General features: G+C 48.1%; 3 protein-coding genes across 6 annotated transcripts; 2 read left to right on the top strand and 1 right to left on the bottom strand.

Moving 5' to 3' along the window:
• Positions 1-1,052: 1,052 nt before the first annotated feature.
• LOC128762556 (bile salt-activated lipase-like) lies at positions 1,053-3,929 on the bottom strand. 2 transcript variants are annotated; one of them, XR_008415563.1, is made up of 13 exons: positions 3,857-3,929; positions 3,631-3,778; positions 3,428-3,547; positions 3,157-3,354; positions 2,965-3,095; positions 2,774-2,881; positions 2,593-2,713; positions 2,324-2,510; positions 2,053-2,256; positions 1,789-1,986; positions 1,614-1,721; positions 1,402-1,549; positions 1,053-1,193 (listed from the first exon to the last, which is right to left on the bottom strand). XR_008415563.1 is itself a non-coding variant. In XM_053870876.1 (12 exons), the coding sequence occupies exons 1-12, from the start codon at positions 3,926-3,928 to the stop codon at positions 1,465-1,467; spliced, it is 1,680 nt and encodes a 559-aa protein (XP_053726851.1). In that variant the 5' UTR covers position 3,929; the 3' UTR covers positions 1,362-1,464. The 2 variants fall into 2 exon arrangements, 1 of the variants encoding a protein (XP_053726851.1); XM_053870876.1 differs by lacking the exon at positions 1,053-1,193 and having other exon boundaries at positions 1,362-1,549.
• Positions 3,930-5,841: 1,912 nt separating this feature from the next.
• Positions 5,842-9,862, top strand: ak8 (adenylate kinase 8). Its single transcript, XM_053870813.1, has 14 exons — positions 5,842-5,996; positions 6,079-6,160; positions 6,253-6,302; positions 6,363-6,452; positions 6,766-6,813; positions 6,893-6,968; positions 7,194-7,265; positions 7,471-7,671; positions 7,894-8,016; positions 8,087-8,176; positions 8,251-8,392; positions 8,461-8,541; positions 8,609-8,738; positions 8,797-9,862. The coding sequence occupies exons 1-14, from the start codon at positions 5,931-5,933 to the stop codon at positions 8,884-8,886; spliced, it is 1,341 nt and encodes a 446-aa protein (XP_053726788.1). The 5' UTR covers positions 5,842-5,930; the 3' UTR covers positions 8,887-9,862.
• A 729-nt stretch (positions 9,863-10,591) lies between these two features.
• Positions 10,592-19,636, top strand: ddx31 (DEAD (Asp-Glu-Ala-Asp) box polypeptide 31). Of its 3 annotated transcripts, none has more exons than XM_053871366.1 (21): positions 10,592-10,715; positions 11,486-11,603; positions 11,669-11,758; positions 12,442-12,518; positions 13,455-13,530; positions 14,007-14,050; positions 14,463-14,533; positions 14,593-14,702; positions 14,792-14,833; positions 14,904-14,968; positions 16,031-16,150; positions 16,210-16,316; positions 16,377-16,585; positions 16,643-16,786; positions 16,847-16,906; positions 16,972-17,022; positions 17,088-17,227; positions 17,752-17,836; positions 18,210-18,321; positions 18,414-18,618; positions 18,699-19,636. In XM_053871366.1, the coding sequence occupies exons 1-21, from the start codon at positions 10,684-10,686 to the stop codon at positions 18,805-18,807; spliced, it is 2,067 nt and encodes a 688-aa protein (XP_053727341.1). In that variant the 5' UTR covers positions 10,592-10,683; the 3' UTR covers positions 18,808-19,636. The 3 variants fall into 3 exon arrangements, with proteins under 3 accessions (XP_053727341.1, XP_053727342.1, XP_053727343.1); XM_053871367.1 differs by lacking the exon at positions 10,592-10,715 and adding an exon at positions 10,777-11,295 and having other exon boundaries at positions 18,699-19,635; XM_053871368.1 differs by lacking the exon at positions 10,592-10,715 and adding an exon at positions 10,777-11,141 and having other exon boundaries at positions 18,699-19,635.
• The last annotated feature ends 29 nt before the right edge of the window (positions 19,637-19,665 follow it).

Raw genomic sequence — 19,665 nt, forward strand, 5'->3', positions numbered from 1 at the left:
TGACATAATCCTAGGTTGTTGTCTGGCCAACAAGATCAGACAATGTCACACACCTGGAGGTCATACACAGGTAGGTCATATGATCACAATACCAAAAAAACAGTGGATGTAACACAATCAAAACATTTTTAAAGGGGCATATAACAACCACAATAATGTTTAATTATCACAAATGAAATGACATTTCTCTACAGTTAAGTTCAGAGTCCTGGTTAAGGTTAGCCATGTGTTTTGGATGGTTCGGTTTAGGGGGAGTGGATGAGGAAAGCCTGAAAGTCAGTGAAATGTCCCCACAAAGATGATGTGACAAACCTGCTTCTGTCCAATACTGATGAAGTTGGGTCGTGAAAAACAAGGTTTTTTTTGTAGTCTCGGTGAGGAATGACCCGTGGTTGTGATGTTGGTCCATGAACACCTCATGTCACTTGGCTGCGTGTGCTGAGAGTTACTCGCTCGTCTAGACCAGGGGTTCTTAACTTCTTTGATCTTGCGGCCCACCTTTCCCAACACATGGGTCCGAGTTCCATTCAAGGAATTGAAGTGATTAATTCCTCTTGATTTCATTTGGGATCAAAAACCATATTTAATCTACTCACACGTAAACAAACTGAAACCTTGTGAAATGACATATAATGAAACTATGTCTAAATATCATAAAATAAAAGTAATATATTTTATTTAAACTCCACAGAAGATACAAGTGAAGTGTGAATAAAAGTATCGCCGTATACATTTTTAAAACAGCTTCAACAGGTGCTTTCATGAACAGTTTTTACTGTTGGGGGCCAATCGCTTTATTTTTTTTTGGTTTTCAAGAACTTCTCCATAGTTGTTGACTATCGCAGATTTGCAGCTGTCAAGTCAATTCAGTGACACGCTATTGCCACCATTCGTGGCTTATGTATTAAAACTGCGTCTCACGGCCCAAAGGTGTAAAACAAACATTTTTTAGCAGCCCTCCAGGAGGCGCTGGCGGCCCAACCATGGGCCCTGGCCCTATGGTTAAGAATCATTGGTCTAGACCACACAAAACTTCCACTGCCTTCACCGCTGCCCTGTGCAATATGGATGAGGCTTCCTGTGAACCAGCACCTTATCCACATTGGAAGATTTGTGTTTCTCCTTGATCCCAAGAGCTGAGTTGTATGGAATATGGATGGTGCTCCAGGGAGTGTCTCCCATGACGATTTGGTCTGGGGTGAGGGAACAGACAAAGTTGGAGGAAAGTGACTTGCTGTGGCAGTGGGAAATGCCGAAAGCAGAAGGAAACAAACTTCATGAAAATGCTTTAACTGATCTATATATGAAGTGTGTTCTCTCTTTAACTCTCACACACGCGGACTCAACGAGTAACGCAAAAATCAATATTGATTCATGTTTATTGTGACGTTCTTTTATCACCTCAGTCACAGGTCAATCATCCTGTCATGTGTCAATCACGTCAGTCCCCTTGCCACGTGACAATCATCTCGTCACGTGTGACTTGGCTGGGGGCAGCGCGCTGTACTGATCTCTCCAGTAGGAAACAAAGTTGCTCCTCAAGTCGTAGCTAAGAACGCAGAGAGGACTTGGTGAGAGCAGAACACACCAGCATGCCTTCCAGGAGTCAGTACCTGACAGATGTCTTGCCCATCTGGTGGTTGATAGCCATATAGGGTCGGTGGTTTTTGGTGTAGGCCGGCCAGACAACAGGGACTCGGCTGCTCCCCTCACTGGGGTCACTGGAAACAAGAAGTGATTCTTGAAGTCACGTCAGGAGGGTTTGGGAACTGGGTCCTGGAGACTTACCCCGTCTGAGCAAAGTTGGTCCAGTACGCTATCATGTATCCTGCAAGATCTCGGTGTCGGGGGAAGTAGACCAGCGGGGTGGAGAAGGGCTTTCCAAACAGGTATTGCAGGTCTTCTGCGTGCTCCGCTTCTACCCAGCGGGGGAATCCTGGGATTCGAGTTTTCATGTTGAAAAGGTAAGAGTAGGTCCGGGCATCACTGAAAGAACGTACAACATGAACTCTGCATCAGACAGCCAGGAGGCGGAGTGGTGTGGCTTCAGACCCTGAGTGATTAGCATGTAGATCCAGAGCGATCTGAGTTGGAACCAGGAACAGGAAGTCTGTCTCGATGTCAGCAACGGTCTTCTTCACCATTGCTGGGTCTGGGTTGGATCCCCATTGGGAGGAGTAAACACTGTAGGCGGATTCGACAGCAGACTTTCCCTTCTCTTTGGTCAGACCAGCCAGGAAGCGTTTGACCTGTGCCCTGCGTCAACACCCACACTGTCAGCAGCAGAACTGGGACAGACATTCAGTAGGTGCCTGGCACTCACACCGTGGTGTTGGAGTTCTTCTGGTTGATGGAGGGAACATCCACGCCCGCAAAGATATGCCCATCCATGCTGTTGATGCCCGCTAGGTAGTCAAACTGCGCCGCATTATGGAAAAGTTTACTGGGGTGTTCTGGAATAAAGTCCCCATCGATTACAGGAGCAAGTTCCAAGAGGTCCATGACCACACCTGCAAATCAGAGGAACATTCGTCTGCAGGAAAGAGAGCAGGGCTTCTACCTTGATCTGCGCGACATGACCTCAGAACCTACCACCGAGAATCTGAAGGATGTCAATCTTTCCTGCCATGGTGAGACCAACTGGGTCAGTCATCTTGAGGCACTCGAGCATCAAGTCCTCGTTGCTCCTCCAGCAGCCGACCTTACGAGCAATCTGAAGTAGAGGCAGTTACATAACCTCATGCACGGACCTGTGGCCTTATCTCACCCTTACCTTCTTGGTGACTGACATTGGATCCTTCTGGAGCGCCCACGGAGAGAGGGCCACACCACACTGAGTGATCGCCCGGCGGAACATTCCTTTGTTATAAGGAGACAGCATCTGACCCGCAGATGGGAAACGTCAGCACAGGAGTCGGATCACACAGGGCACACAGGTGACAGCAGTACGAACTGCATTCTGACCTGGTAGCTCACACTGGCGGCGCCAGCGGATTGACCAAAAATTGTGATGTTGTCAGGATTTCCTCCAAATGCTGCAATGTTCCTGCGAACCCAGGAGAGGGCAGCGTGTTGATCCCACAGGCCGTAGTTTCCTGCCAGAGGAGGAGAACGTAAATGTGGACCATTAAGGCTTCAGACCCTCTTTGACCTCACCAGGCAGCCGGGAGTCTCCGCTGCTAAGGAATCCCAGCGTCCCCACTCGGTAGTTGACAGAGACCACGATGACTCCACCTCTGTCAGCCATCTCCTTCCCATCGTACAGTGAGTCTCCGAGGATGGCTACGTCATTGGACGCCCCCAACAGGAAGGCGCCACCAAACAGGTAGACCATGACCGGGAGGTCAGTGGACACTGTGAGAGTGGAGACGGATGCTTTCATTCCCAGCGCAGCTGGTTGGATGTGTTATTATCAATGAAGACACACATGAGAGTCCCTGAGGGACGAAGATGTTGAGATAGAGACAGTCCTCGCTGCCCTGTGTCTTTGTCTGCAACAGTGTCACTTGTAGGCAGCGTGGCTGATACTTGTCGGCCTGGAGAACTCCTGAAAGACCCAAGAGCAGCTGACTGGATTCGCTCCCTCTGTCGACAAATGAGCGTGTGTGTGCGCAGGTGGTTGTGTGTTACCGCTCCAGCCAGGGTGAGGTTTAGGTTTCTCCCATTTCCCAGGGACATCTGCAAACGGAATTCCTTTGAAGATGTCAACGCTCCGGAATAGCCCCATTCCGCGATTGACTCCTTGGACCGGCCCACCCTCCGTCTGGACCACACCCAGCTGCACCCACATGAGGACATGACTTCAAACCAGGCAAGTGGGACGGAAATGAACAAAAATTTAAAGATGTTCACTCACCTTTGCGGCTGAGACCAGGTCCAGTCCAACACTCAGCAGAAACAGCACAAGCATGATGAATCCAGCGGGCATGGAGATTATGACTGCTTTTATGAGTTGCGGTGGGAAGATCTTATCTTTTCTAGTCAAACCCAGCCCACCTGTGTGCTGGTGCCTGGATCAGCGCAGCAGTCTTGGCCACAGAGCCACAGATTTGGTGCTCCCCAGACAGTCAGAATAGATGGCCTAAGAGTCCAGATGTGTTCCTCAACTGAAGGTTAGAGAAACCACCAAGTTCTTTAGTCACAACATGGATCTTTTGTCTAGGTGGATCAGTGGTTCTGGATGTGTCCATGGGGATACAGTCAACGTGCTTGGTGCCAGATTAATGATTGAAGCTCTGTAGTGTGCGGCAGGAAGCGAGAGCACACACAGCTGGTGGAAGTCCCAGGCTCCCGGTGTCCTCAGACTGCCAACAGAGCACAAAACACACATTTAATCTCTGAGCAACGGCAACCTTCGAACCACGGCGCTGCCCAGAGCCGTGTCCATGCTGCCCTTATAAAACAGCTGCAGATCGCCAAGACAACACTTTCTCAGATGCCGGCCCCAACGTCCACTAATCAAGTCACCAATAGGGTCCATTGTGACAAAGAAATCGCTCATTGAACATTTCAACTTTATCTGACTAGAACTGTGTGAGGGTTGGTGTCCAGTTCCTAATTTACCTTCTTTCGCATCAGTTTATTTTTGTTTTGGGGAGTTTACAGACAAATCTTTCACATCCTCCCTGGCATCGCGTGCCAGACACTCCATCACTCCATGGACTGAAAGTGTGCTCAAATAAGAGGCACGTTGGGTTTGAAAACCACTCAAATAACGGCTTGTTTGCTCTGGCCACAAGTTTTGTAGAACGAGAGTACTGTGTTTCCTCTGCAAGGAAGAACCAGCATAGATTTATAGTGTATAGAATGTGACCAAAACAATCCATACGATCTCCTCACTGTGGCAACGCATTCTAATTGTTAACAACCTAACATCTAAACAAACGGAAAACACAAAACGCATCATGGAGTGGGACATGATCACGGTAGTTTTTGACATGTTTTTAGCGGAAAAATCCAAACTTAAACATAATAATTGATGTTTATTGCTTGCGGAGTTGTGCATTCAACTGTACAAATGAAGAGACGAACAAGGTGATGGTGGCTGCAGCAAAGATTTACTTCTCTTCATTAAAAACTTCTTATCGTCACCAGTTCAATAAATGTCAAAACTTTCCATTTCTTATTTTTATTGAGTCAACAATGGAAACACTAACAGCAAAGTTGCATTGAGGAAAACATTTTTTCATTCAGTTTATTGATTATTATTATTCCAGGTTTCAGTCATTATTTTAGCTGTGGAGCATAAGTCAACTGGAATAAATAAACAATAAGTATCTCTGGAATGGAAAGCATTACTAAAATGTTTTGGCTAAAATGTGACTGAGACTAATTACTAACTTTGGCACAAGCCAAAGACTATGCTCAAATTGAAAAATTAACGCTGTACAGAAGCTGTGCGCTGCCAAGTCAGACTCGGCCGGCTCTCTGGCTCACATGAGCTGAGCAACAGGGTGCAATAGTCGTTGCTGCATGACATGGACAGGTAATAATAAACCAGCTTTGTAGGAAGCTCCAGATGAATGGCTTAGTTGCAGCTTCGACTGCGAGCACTACACAGGGCGCTTCAGAGCAGCAGTGCGGCAGGTGGTGTCACTTTCACTGGCTAAAATTGAAACCCATTGCCATGTGACCACTGTGGGTCAGTGGCCTGGCTCCTAGGATTGATAGAAGGTATGTGTTGCTGCTAATGCCCAGGCCCTGGTGACGCTCAGTTGTTGCTCCGCCTCCTAACACTGCTGTTTACTGTTGCCAGGCAACGTGAGAGCAGCAGACACCTAAACAGTTAGCTAGTTGTGGCAGCACCGGTCCTTCTATCTGTCTTTTACTAGCATCTGTCTCTAAGTATCTACTCCATTTGTTAGCTGTGGCTGGCTCCCGCCACTTGCTCACCAGCATCCGTTTCGTCTAAAGAGCTGCGTATTGTCGGGATGGAGGAGACTGTCCGTCAGTTGTCCTCGTATGCTGATCAACACAAAATTCGTGACCTGGTGCAGGTGAGCAGATGACCCCGCCACCTCAGACAAAAGCCTCGACCGTTTACCGACAAAGCAGTGTGTGTGTGTGTGTGTATACCAGGAACTGGTGTGCGGTCTCCTGCGGGACCAACCCGAGGACCCTGTGAGTCACCTGTTGACTCTGCTGAGGAGGAAACGCCACGGTACGTGATGTTGTCACACCTGGGCATCGAGATGCTGCTGTCTCTCACCAGTGTGTGTTTGTATGTGTGTGTGTGTGTGTGTGTGCGTGCAGCCCCCCGGGTGCTCATCCTCGGCCCTCCCAGTGTCGGAAAACGAACTCTAGTGAGTTTTGTCTTGTAGGACATTTTTGCATAAGTGGCCAACGTGTGTTGTGTTTCTGAGGCCCGGAAGCTGTGTGCCGAGTTGGGGGCCGTCCATGTTACCCTGGAAAGTTTACAAGTGGGCCAATCGGAGCTGACCGTCACTGAGCAGGTACACACACTTAGTCATTGCTATTTTTGTGAGGACCTCTCATTGCCTTTCCCTTTCCCCATCCTCTCACCCTTAACTTAACCATCCAAAACACATGGCTAAACTCTGAACCAAACTGCGCCCAATTGTAATGAATTACTTTGACTGAGGTTTTAACCCTCTAAGCCTTGTGAGGACAGGCCAAAATTTATTCACAAAGCAAAATGTCCTCACAAGGAGGTGGCTTATATGGACTTGGCACCCACAAATATGGCAAAACATGTCCACACACATGCACACACTGCTGATGGTGCATGAATTTGCGTGTGTCTAGGTTGCACTGCTGCATCACAAACTGCAGGGGGAAGATTGCATCATCAAGGTGAGTCGGTCACGGTGTCATGGGTGCGTCCAAATTTGATGCACAGGATAATGAAAGGGCTTGTGTTTGTGTGTCGCAGGGTTGGGTGCTTCATGGGTTCACTGTGGCGCATATTCAGAGTCTGCTGCAGGGCAGCGCTCTCCCTGATCATGTTGGTGAGTGACTCACCCTTTGCACTCGCACACTCCAGTTTCCATCATTCATCCTATTGAAAAGCAGCATGAGGGACGGTGAAGTCAGAATTACCTAAGTTAAGTTACTTAAGTCCTTAGGTAGTCGGGTCTTTCTCGTTGAGGCGTGAGCTCCGGTGGATCGAATGACTCGTGGCAATTGATGTGGACTGAAATCAAAAGTTCAAACTTCATATGTGTGTGTGTCAGTGCTCCTGGACGCTCCTCTAGATGTGTTGGCAGTCAGGAGTAGCGGCCGGATGCTGGATCCTCTGACAGGAGGTGAGATGATGAATGACACACGCCAGCCATTCTCAAGGAGCCAAAGCAGTGCTGACGGTGGGATAATGAAGCTTGGTAACTAAAATAGCTTTAAAACAGCGGTTACGGCTCAGAGAGCGCCCACTGGTGGGCTCAGAAATGGGAACACCCGTTCGATCGAGCTTCATCAGGCATCAGTGGTCACATGATTGTCTTCTGTGGATAGATGTGTACCATCAGACTTTTGTGAGGCCACTCCATGATGCTGTGGTGCAGCGGCTGGTTCTGGCGCCGGGTCCAACAGAGAAGCAGCTGGAGAAGGAGTTGCTGCGACACCGGTGTGATGTCACCGGACTGAGCTTCACTTTCCAACACACACTGAGGTCCTTCAATGCCGACGTGCCGCCCCTGGAGCTTTTCCATCAAGGTACTAAGGCGGTAGAGGGTCACTAAAGTAAAGTGAGAGTAGAGTGTGTCTCTATATGTCCTTTGATGGACTGTAGACCCGCATGTCCTCCTGCCTTTCACCCCAAGTAGCTGGGACAGAAAATGAATGAGTTCAAAAGCCCAAACCCTTGATGTGGACCAGAATGTGAGTTTGAAACTGACCAAGACAAGACTCCCATGTCTTTTGTGTGTGTGTCTGCAGCCCTCGCCTTCATCCGCACAGGTCGCTGCTATAGAACTCCCAGAGTGCTGCTGCTGGGCCCGCCTGGATCAGGGAAAAGTCTTCAGGCACAGCTGTTGGCAGACAAATACAAGATGGTGGATGGTATACACACGCATGACATGATGTCATGCCGCAACTTCAGTGTAAAGAGTGTGAAATTTGTGTGTCTCAGTGTGCCCCAGTCGGCTCTTGAGGTCAGTGGCAGCAGACGGGTCGTCTCTGGGGACTCGGGTCCGAGTGTATGTGGAGGAGGATCAGCCTGGTATGTAAGCAGTCACATGACTAGATGATGGTCTCGTGGGCTGGATGAGTCAGTGACAACTAGGATTGTCTCAGTTCCAGAAGCACTGCTGCTCCAGGTTCTGGAGGAGCGGCTGAGTGAACCAGACTGCAGCAGCAGAGGCTGGATCCTCCACGGTGTACCCCGAGACCTGCAGCAGCTGAGGTGGCTGCAGGAGGGCCCACACCGGCCCAACAGGTTCTGGGAGTTGTATGTCATACCAGTCCAGGTACTGTCTCTGCTGACCAGAACGACTTGACTTCCAGGGTTTTTTTTCTGGACCTGACGGACCACATCTGCCTGGAGAGAGTCTGTCAGAGAGCAACGGACCCGATCACCGGAGAGAGGTGACGTCATCATCACCAGGATGATGTGATGCCGCTGTCTCACCGATGATGCCAATTCCCTCTGAAGGTACCACGCTGTGACCCAACCTGCTCCAACAGACCAGGTCCAGAAGCGACTGCTGACCCGACCAGAAGATCAGATCCAGTCTGTGAAGCGCTTGCTGGAGGAGTTCAGGACGCATAGGGCCGCCCTGCAGGTACATAGTGGAGCATGTGCCTGGGTCTCAGAGAATGACAGTGCACATGTGTGTCCAGTCTGCTTTTCCAGATATGATCCAAATCGACGCCGACCAGGATCCTGGGTGTGTGTTGGAGACCCTGGAGCAGCGACTGACCACCACCTGATCAGTGGATCACTCCACCTACAGCTTGTTTGGTTGTTCTTGAGTGTAAACACCAGCACGTCATGTTGACAGACAGAAGAGCTATGATTAATGTGTGTGATGGTGTGAAGTGCAGCAGCAAATATTTATATCGTCATCGGAGGGAAATGGCAGGAGTGGACAGCAGAAAAAAGGAGACTTACAATTAAGACCACAAACATTCCTGTGAAAACAGCTAATGACACCAGTAGACATCAGATTAAGTGGACTTGCAGGTGCATCATTTAACAAGGAACAAGTGATCTGTGTAGAAAAGCAGGAAACGGCAAAGCAAATTTTCTTGTGCTGTCCAGGATAAAAAGACGAAAAAGGAAAAAGAGCCAATGAAATCCTGGTGTGGACCTGATTAACAAAATATAGGACTCGAGATGATGCAGACTGAATTAACCAGCGGGGGGCAGCAATGCGCTAAACAGTGTTTAGTCTGTGAAAAGAAGAAGAGCTGAAGCGTTGCCCATCTACTTCCGCCTTGTGACCTAAGTAACAAAAAAAAAAAAAAATGAACAGGAGTCAAGAAATGAAACTTATTTTCCGACCTATCTTGAAATATGCCATAAATCTCAGTGCACAGATTTTCGACGTGTTTTTGTGTATGTATTTTTGGCTACTCAAATTTTCTCGAGCAGCTGCGACCAGGCATTTCCGTCTACGACTGATGACGTGTGATGCCCCATACCCATCTGTTGCAGCTCAACTTTGATGTTTAGGGACATCTAATCTAATAATACATACACAAAAATATGTTGCTTGTCCAGTGATGTCACAATACAGAGACAAACTATTTAGTGTTCAATATAATAAGATTTATACTGAACACACAAACACACAGTAAAGCATGTTTACATTAAAGTGCATGTGAACATTATATTTGCATTATTAGATAGAGCATGTAAAGCGGTCAAATTCTTTGAAACTGTTCAAGAGGAAAAATTGTGCTATCACAACATAAGAACAATACAGGATGTACAGCAGATAAACATAAATAAATAAACATGAACCTTAACTGTATTAGATAGTTCTCTGAATGGTGACATCGCCAGTAATGCAACAGGCAATGAGCAGACTTACAAAGGCTTTATTTACATTTTTCGGAATAGATATTACACTTCAAATATTAACAATAACAGGACAAAAACAGTAAGCTGCGACAGATAGGTTGTGCCGTAAAACAGTAAATGGAAAAAAAATAAAGTGCAGTGCAGGTGAATAAAAATTCACCTGCACTGATTCTGACGTCGAAACTCACAGCGTTATTTATCATTTAAATTGAAGTAAGCATATATTTGATCCAGTGCATGAGGCAAAGTGGACCAGAAAATTACTTTTGTCACCCTATAGACCTCCATTTTTTCCGATATTATGTCCCATGCATCGACCAGGATGTCGTTGTTACCGTTAAGCCTCAGGCTGATAAATAAATAAAAAAAAAAACAAGAAAACTCCAAACTTGAAATATTTTCAGTGCTTATCCAAATCGTAAGGCTCGGTATTTACATTGTCTATTTGTTTGTCACTTTCCTTTTCTTTCCCGTGTCATTTAATTTCACGTTTTTGTATTTGTATTTATACAATGAGTACATCAACAGCACGTCTATGTATTTATGTATGTTTGCTTTATATACACATATATTGTATATGAATAATAACAATAACAATACTAATAATGTAACAATAATAATCAGAAGAAGAAGAAGAAAAGTCCAGCGCCTAACCAACAAACTGCGCATGTCTGTGGGTGGGGCGCTATGACGTCATTCTGATGACTCTGCTCAACCACGTGTCTTCGTCCTGGTGAGTTCTAAACACACTTTCCTCCAAGTCCTCGAGAGTTTACGCCGAGTGTTTACGGAGCGAGCGTTCAAACAGGCTCACGAGCGTGGCTTGAAACCTCTGTGACGTTGACAACATCCGAGCTCCAGCCGGGCTTTGAGCTCACATGTCCACGGTAGCTCCCCTGCTAACTGTGTCCTGACCGGTGTTGATCACCGGCCGGTCGGACGCTTTCCCCACAGACACGCGCACACACACGCGCGCGCGGTGTTATATGTGCACGCCGACCGACGAAGCTTGTAGCATGTGTAGCCAGAACCCACCAGCGAGTGAGTGCGCATGAGAAAGTGACCAGTGGAGTGAAAAACCTGCAGAAATAGGAATCAGTCTGTCATAAACGTCAGTTGTTCTGAGATGGACAGAGAAGCGGGTTGTTTTTTTTATTTGGTATGTTATTAGCGCACGCTGTGTTGTCATTAGGCAGAGGTTCACACAAAGGCTGTAACAACTGTCAGCATCCACTCACCCTGCTGGTTGCTACTACCCTCAGTGTTTAGCACCATCAATGTATGTGGTGAAGTGACCCCTAGTGGGTAAATAGGTAACTACTTACTTCATAACGGTGTGTCTGGGCTGCTGCTCTTGGCCAGGTCTCGCTTGACAAAGGGATCGTGGATCTGAGTGGGACAGACCTGGTGGTCGTTCCCTTCGTCCTTGCCACAGACTCACAGTCCAGATCGTATCAGAGGAACTGAAGTGTTACTGGCATCACTCTGATTTGATTTGTGCAGCTCCAGGAGGGAATTGTCGACTGTCCAGATGTCATCAACAGACGGTCAGCTATGTCTGAACATCAGCATGTCTTCATCTGTAGCACGACCTCCACGACCTCGGCAGCGATGGGGTCAGGTGAGTCACCAGCACCGGCCACTCTCACTGGTCAGCCGACTGACTGACAGCTGCTTGATCTGCAGAAGAAGAGATGCCGGAGCACCGATATGGAGGCGGGGCTTGTCGCAAAACAGAGGAGGCAAAGAACACCTGAAGGGCCAAGAAGCGGCAAGGTCATCTCTCTCTCACACACACACACACACACACACACACACACACGTTTGTATCGTTTTGTGGGGACCTCTCATTGCTGTAACCCTTTCCCCAGCCTCTTTTGGAAGTTTTGACTCCCAAAATGAGGGTTAAAGAAGTGAGGACCAGCCAAACAGGAACCCTCACTAACCAAAATGATACCCACTCATTGTGAACTAGATATTTTGAAGTCTTTATCCTCAAACCAGAATGAAATGTCCTCACAAAGGAAAAAATCCTCATTACATCAGTGTCATCAATATTGGTACATAAAAGAATATTAATACACATGTTTGAATTGCTATCCCTGTGGGGATATTGTGAGGTTTCTCATTGACATAACCCTTTCCCCAGCCGCTCACCCTAAACCTAACCATCCAAAACACATGGCTGACCTTAACCAGGACTCTGAACCAAACTGAAACCCAGTTGTAATGAACCAGTTATTTTGAAGTCTTCCATCATCAAATTGAGGTTTGGACCTGTGGGGACCGGCAAGAGGTTCCCATGAGGCCATAAGGTCCCTATGAGGATAGTGCTTTGTCACAAATCGGTCCCCACAAAGTAGTATATACAAGCCCACACACACACAAGCCCGCATTTTTCATATCCAGGTCATTCACTGTGGAATATCACTCTCAACTAATGATTGTTGTGTCTGCAGGATGACAGGAAGAAGAGTGACATCATCAAGACCTCTTCTCTGTTCAAGCACAACCCACTTGTCCCTGACATCAGCAGGTACACACACGTTTGTCTTCCTATCATGGTGAGGACCATCATTGCCATCACCCTTTCCCCAGCCTCTCACCCTAAACCTACCCATCTAAAACAAATGGCTAACCTTAACTGTTACTCTTAACCAAACTAAAACCCTATTATAATAACATCACTATTTTGTAAGTTTTAACCCTCAAAATGAGGCTTGACAAAGTGAGGACCAGCCAAAATGTCCTCACTAGGTTGATTAAACACTCATACATGTACTCACAAAGATAGAAGTACAAGGACACACACACAGACCTGATCTGTGTGTGGGGTATGCTGCAACGACAGACCTGTAACTGTAGACTGAATTTCATAATTCCCATTTCTCAAAAAGTCAGGTGACATGATGGTGTTGTCATGTTCCAGAGTAGAAAGTCACCACCTCTGTTTACTTGAGCTGGCTCTCTAGTCTAAATCGCGCTGCTTTATTCGGGTGAAGAGACGTCTGACAGCGATGATAGTTGACTGAAGGTCACTCCTGAGCAGCTCTTCAGGTGTTTCGCCAGTTTCCTCCCCAGTGTCGCATTGAAAACAGAGGAACTGTATTTACATGTTGTTTTTGGTGTTGAGTTAATAACTGCTCACCATTTGTCCGTCTCTGTACTTCCACACATCACGTTGGCTACCTGGTTAATCAGCTGCCAATTGAGCCGCAATTTTTAAGACAGCTTCTTCTTCTCACGCCTGTACTGCCTCATCAGTTCCACATTCTGTCCACATTCTGTACAGCAGCAAATTCGCTGTCGAATTGGTTCCAAAGAATCAGTTCTTGTGGCAACCCGACACACATGACACCAGCAGGTACACACACAAGCACATGCTTTACATCAAAATGTACAGTCACCGACTCGCGTATGACATCATCTGATCAGCCCACAATCTCACTCTTATGCTTTACCCTTCCTTTAGGCCAGAAGTGTCCCAAGTCACTGAGAAGATTTTCTCCTCCGGCTCCTTCTCTGACCTGGACCTCCACCCTCACCTGGTACATGACATGTGCACGTGTCCACACACACACACACACGTTATATTTTGTGGGGACCTCTCATTGCCATAACCCTTTCCCCAGCCTCTCCCCCTAAACCTAACCATCCAAAACACATGGCTAACCTTAACCAGCACTCTGAACCAAACTGGAACCCAGTTAGAATTACCCAGTTATTTTTAAGTTTTAAGGCTCAAATTGAGGCTTAACCTTGTGGGGACTGGCAAAAAATTGTTCTCCACAAGTTCACACACACACAACGCTAACCAGGGCTCTAACGCTAACTTAAACCTAAATTATAATGACCCAGCTTTTTGATGTCTTTATCCTCAAATTGAGCCTTGGATTTGTGGAGTCCTGCCAAATGGTCCCCACAAGTAAGGATAAACCAGGCGCCCACACACATGCCGCACAAGCCCATGCGCTCACGTGGATGTACACACACTGTTTTGATTTCCTCGGTTTTTTTTCCTTAGGTGTCGACGCTGAATAAAGTTCTGAACGTTTCTGTACTGACAAGGTATTCTGACACAAACACACACACGTTTGTATTGCCTTGAGGGGATATTGAGAGGTTTCTCATTGTTATAGTTCTTTCCTCTGCCTCTCCCTCTAAGGGGTCTTAAACCGGTCCACAAAGGGGCCGCAGTGAGTGTAGGTTTTTGTTCCAACCAAACAAGCCCACACAGTTTGATGCCCTAAACCTAACCCTCCAAAACACATGGCTAACCTTAACCAGGACTCTGTACCAAACTAAAACCCAATTAAACGACCCTTTTATTTTGAGACCTATCCTGGTGAGGACCAGTCAAATGGTCCCCACGAAGGCAAAAGGTCCCCACAAAGATAGTGTTTTGTCAAGAATTAAGCCCCACAAGTAAGGATAAACAAGTACACACTGGACAATGTATTAAGGTACGATGTGTGTTCAGTGTTCAGGAAGAGACTATCCCAGTTCTCCTCTCTGGACGCGATGCTGTGGTCCGCTCCCAGACTGGTTCAGGTGAGGACACTTTGACATTAGCGAGGTGATCCAGTCTCAGTGTCGTGTTCTGATTGTAGGTAAAACTTTGTGCTACGCGGTTCCTGTGATCCAAAAACTGCAGGAGGTCCAGCCAAAGGTCCAGCGCTCGGACGGTCCTCTGGCTGTCGTCATTGTTCCCACAAGAGAGGTTTGTGCTTCCCAGACAAGTTTGGCTGGGCCCAGCTTGTGTCATACAGGTTGGACTTACATCTGTCTCTCTCTGATTCTCTCTCCCAGTTGGCTCTGCAGACCTTCCAGACATTCCAGAAGCTTCTGAAGGTGTTACCTGAACACACACTCTCTCCCTCTCCCTCACCCTTATTTGTATCTGACTCAAGTGTTGTTGCAGCCATTCACCTGGATCGTAGCTGGAGTTCTGATGGGAGGCGAGAAGAGGAAGGCGGAGAAAGCTAGGTAGGCCACGCCCTTCTAGTCGCGCACAATTTTTAAACAGATAGTGTTCGAGTTTTAAATTGTATTATGCACTTTATGAGAAATTTCACGCTATAATTAAAATGAGAAGTATGTTGGAGTGGTGCAAGACAGTGGTGAAGTGTGGAGGTGGGACAGCACTAAGGCTCAGCTCTGAGCCCCTTCTTGTTTGTGATGGTGATGGACAGGTTGACAGAGAGTTGACAGTTAGACATGAAGCCTCTTGGACTATGATGTTTGCAGATGACATTGTGACCTGTGGTGAGAGCATGGAGCAAGTGGAAGATAAGGCAGAGAGGTGGAGGTATGTCTTAGAAAGGAGAGGAATGAAGGTTAGCCCCAACAAGACAGAATACATGTGTGTGAATGAGAGGCAGCCAAGTGGACAGGTGAAGTTACAGGATGTAGAGATAAAGAAGGTGGTGGATTTTGAGTACTTAGGATCAACTGTGGAGGATGGAGAGTGTGAGAAAGAGGTGAAGAAGCGGGTGCTGACAGGATGGAATCATTGGAGAAAAGTGTCAGGTGTGATGTGTGACAAAAGGGTGTCGCCAAGGATGAAAGGGAAAGTGTCCAAAAGGGTGGTGCGGCCAGCAATGTTGTATGGTTTGGAAACAGTGGCACTGAGGACAAGACAGGAGGCAGAGCTGGAGGTAGCAGAGATGAAGATGCTGAGGTTCTCTCTGGGAGTGAGCAGGATGGATCAGGAAGCAGAATATGAGAGGGACAGCACATGTGCTCAGGTGTTTAGGAGACAAAGTCAGAGAGGCTAGATGGAGATGATTTGGACATGTACAGAGGAGAGAGAGAGCCAGTACATTGGTAGGAAGATGTTGAGGTTGCAAGTGCGAGGCAGAAGGTGGAGAGGAAGGCCAAAGAGGAGATTTATGGAGGTGGTGCAGGAGGACATGAGGTTTGTAGGTTTGAGAGAAGAGGAAGCAGAGGACAGAGTGAGATGCGTTTTGAAAAGAATGCGTTTGAAAAGTCAAATCTCTCTGTCGGTCTGTCATCAATCCTTTCTTCCCATCCTTCCTTCCTTCTCAGGATCCGTAAGGGCATCAACATCCTGGTGTCAACGCCAGGGCGCCTGGTGGATCACATCAAACACACACTGAACATCAGCTTCAGTGCCGTCCGTTGGCTGATTCTGGACGAGGCCGACCGGTACCACTCAGCCACTGACCCACTGTGGCCACTGTCGGTTGACACGTGTGTTTTTGCAGCATCCTGGACTTGGGTTTTGAAAAAGATGTGACCGTCATCCTGAATAGCCTGAACTCAAGTGGACCAGCGAGACAGAACGTGTTGCTGTCCGCCACACTCACAGACGGTAACATGTTCCCCCAGACCTGCTAGCTGAGCAACGTTGTGACGTGCGCGTGTGTCTCAGGTGTGACGCGGCTGGTGGACGTATGTCTGAAGGACCCGGTCAGTATTCGTCTGTCTGCTCCTGCGTCGTCACAGGACGGCGAGCTGACCGTCCACTCTGAGCATGGGCAAGGTTTCGCAGTACCGGAGGAGCTGAGTCAGTCGGTCGTGGTGGTCCCGAGTAAGGTCCGACTGGTGGTGCTGGCTGCCTTTATCCTGGACAAGTGCAGGGTGAGTGACGGGTCACGCCATGGTTCTGGTCAGTCTGATCTGACCGCTTCTGTTCAGTCCTTGCAGGAGAACAAAGTCATCATCTTCGTGTCCAGCTGCGAGGGCGTGGACTTCCTGCACCAGCTCTTCACCTCCGTCCTTCTGACCAATCACAAGCCGGCACTGGAGCTCCTGCGTCTCCATGGAAACATGAAGCAAGAGGTGAGTGGCTGGGGCACTTGTCATTGGTACTGGTCCATTCTCACCTGTCCTCTCCTCCAGGAGCGCTCTGACGTCTATCAGCGGTTCTGCTCGGCCCGATCTGGAGTTCTGATCTGCACAGTGAGTATTGGCAGGGACCAGGGAGACCAGGCCTGCGAATGATTGACCTCTCTGTTGCTGGACAGGACGTGGCGGCGCGGGGACTGCATCTGCCGCAGGTCACGTGGATCGTTCAGGTGAGAGCCACAACTGCTGAGTCGGCCTTTCTCTGCCTCGTGACTTAACAGCTGTGTGTGCGCAGTACACTCCCCCCATGGCAGCGGTGGACTATGTGCACCGTGTGGGTCGGACAGCGCGCATCGGAGGAGCAGGAAACAGCCTTCTCTTCTTGACCCCGGCAGAGACGACCTTCATCTCTGAACTAGCCACGCACAACATCAGGTGAGATGTTGTCAGCCACACTTCACACACACACACACCCTCGCACACACTCACACTGACCCAATGGCTTTTGACAAAAGTAAGGGTCTTTAAAAAAGTTTCTCCAACACAGTTCCATTTTTCAACAACACACAGTGCTCCTCTTTGGAGGAAATGGCTTCATTGTTTGTTAAAAATCAAGTGAAAACAATGAATATTTTCAATCCCAGTTCTTATTGAGCATTGGATCCCAAAAAGATTGACTGAATTAAACTCTGAGACACTGTTCCATGATGGTGCATCTTCTGTGAGAGAGTTGTGTACTCACACGAGTGTCCAGTCCCAACGGAACAAGGAATCACAGTCCAGATCTCACTCAGTCCAGCAGTCTCTGTCTCCCCATCTGATCGCAATCTCATAGCCACAAAACCGAAGCACATACAAGCACAGAAACATCCACTTTAATGTGAGCATTGAAAAGTGCTGCGAGGAAGACACCACCATGGCGTGTCACTGGAGTGTGTGATGCCCTCTTTGTGTTCCAGCCTGACGGAGGTGAAGATGTCTGACATCCTGAGCAGCCTGATGCTGGATGACACCTACAAGGGGCGTGGCAAATACCACAGCCAGGTGAGAGGGTGAGGGGGTTGCACATTAGCCAGGTTCATGCTAGTGTGTGCATATATTAATATCCTTGTATGGACTAGTCTGACAAGACACTGATCTTACGAGGACATTTTGCTTGGTAAGGACACAAGACTTCAAAATAACTGTAATAATTTCTGTTTGGTTTACCGTCCTGGTTAAGGTTAGACATGTGTTTTGGATAGTTAAATTATGTCAATGAGAGGTCCTCACAAAGAAAAAGATGCCAAGGTGTGTGTGTGTGTGTGTGTGTGTGTGTGTGTGTGTGTGTGTGTGTGTGTGTGTGTGTGTGTGTGTGTGTGTGTGTGTGTGTGTGTGTGTGTGTGTGTGTGTGTGTGTGTGTGTGTGTGTGTGTCAGAGCTCGGCAGCAGCTCTGGAACAGGAGAAGCGAGAGAGAGCGACGGTTCTCCAGACAAACTTTGAGAACTTTGTTCACTCATCCGAGCAAACGTTGACGGCGGCCAAGACAGGTACATGACCTCTGACTGACATAATATTTACCCTCAAAACTTGGAAATGACTGAGCCACACTGCTCCTGGTGTTTGAATGTTGTTATTGCAGCGCTGCAATCTTTCCTGCGAGCGTACGCCACGTACCCCCCCCACCTCCGGAAATGCTTCCACATCCGTGCGCTGCATCTCGGCCACTGCGCCAAGAGCTTCGGCCTCAGAGACGCGCCGAGGGGCCTCTCTGCCGCAGGTATGAAGACGCCTCGTCGGAGAACTGGGGAGATTCGGGCAAGGAAACGAAACCCTGCTGAGACGAAGTGAGTCACCTGGCCTCTCTTGTTCACTACCCACTGTTTATCCATGGCTAACATGCTAACTGTTACCGTTTGGTTGCCAGAGCGACAGCGAGTCAGCGTGACATGCAACTGCTGCGCTCCGAGTTCTCCAGCGGCTTGGAAGGTGGAACTAAGAGGCGGGGGAAGAAGCGTGGCACAGCGAACGACTGACTTCTGAATAAAAGTGAAGGTCAAAGGTCGTCTTCAGGAGTCCTCAAGTTCTCACCCAACAATGACTCAGTGATGATGTCACTGGCCCTGAAGAGTTTCCTCAGGACTGAGGGCCGAGCTGATGGTCTGGAGAGGCGGAGAGACCTGGGAGCAGAACTGTCTGGGACTGAGAGGATATGGTTGTCCATGTCCATTGAGAAAGCCTGAGGAGAAACTCCCTGATTTGACATGTGATCAAAAGCACGACTGGAACACCTCCGTTATGGGATGAGAATGTGATTTGAGTTTCAAGTGGCCTCCGACAGCAACCTTTAATAGAAGCACGTGCAGTTTTATACTCAAAATTGACAAGCATTGTTTGTTTTATTTGTCTGTGCGTGTCACCTTGCTTCCCGGTGTTGCACTGAGTGGTGCATGTGTGTGTTTGAACACTGCACTTTTCCTGTGTGGGTATCTGGTATAAAAGTGGACTGCACTGTGAGATGTGTCACATGTTCCACTTGTCCTCACCTGGTTTGTGTCATGAAGTTCTTGGCTGAACTGTTGTGGGTCACATGGTCCAGTAGCAAGTGCGCTCGTGTGACAAGTTGGCCACTGATCAACTTTGGGGCTTGCTGCTGCTTGTTTGAAGTGAAGCAGAACTACCACATCACGCTGTGGTCAATCGTCGTCCACTCACCTTCAGCTGTGCCTTCCGTCCCAAGTGTGAAGCCTCGACCACCCTACTGGGTTTTGCCCAAAGGAGGCTCGGACCAATCGTCATGATATGATCACTGCCGTCATCTTCATCGCCTCATCATAATAAAGGCCGTCAAATCTAATCGCCACAGCCTCAGTCATCATTGACGAGCGCCCTCT

Source organism: Synchiropus splendidus, chromosome 7 (genome assembly GCF_027744825.2).
Source record: "Synchiropus splendidus isolate RoL2022-P1 chromosome 7, RoL_Sspl_1.0, whole genome shotgun sequence".
Lineage (NCBI taxonomy): Eukaryota > Metazoa > Chordata > Actinopteri > Syngnathiformes > Callionymidae > Synchiropus > Synchiropus splendidus.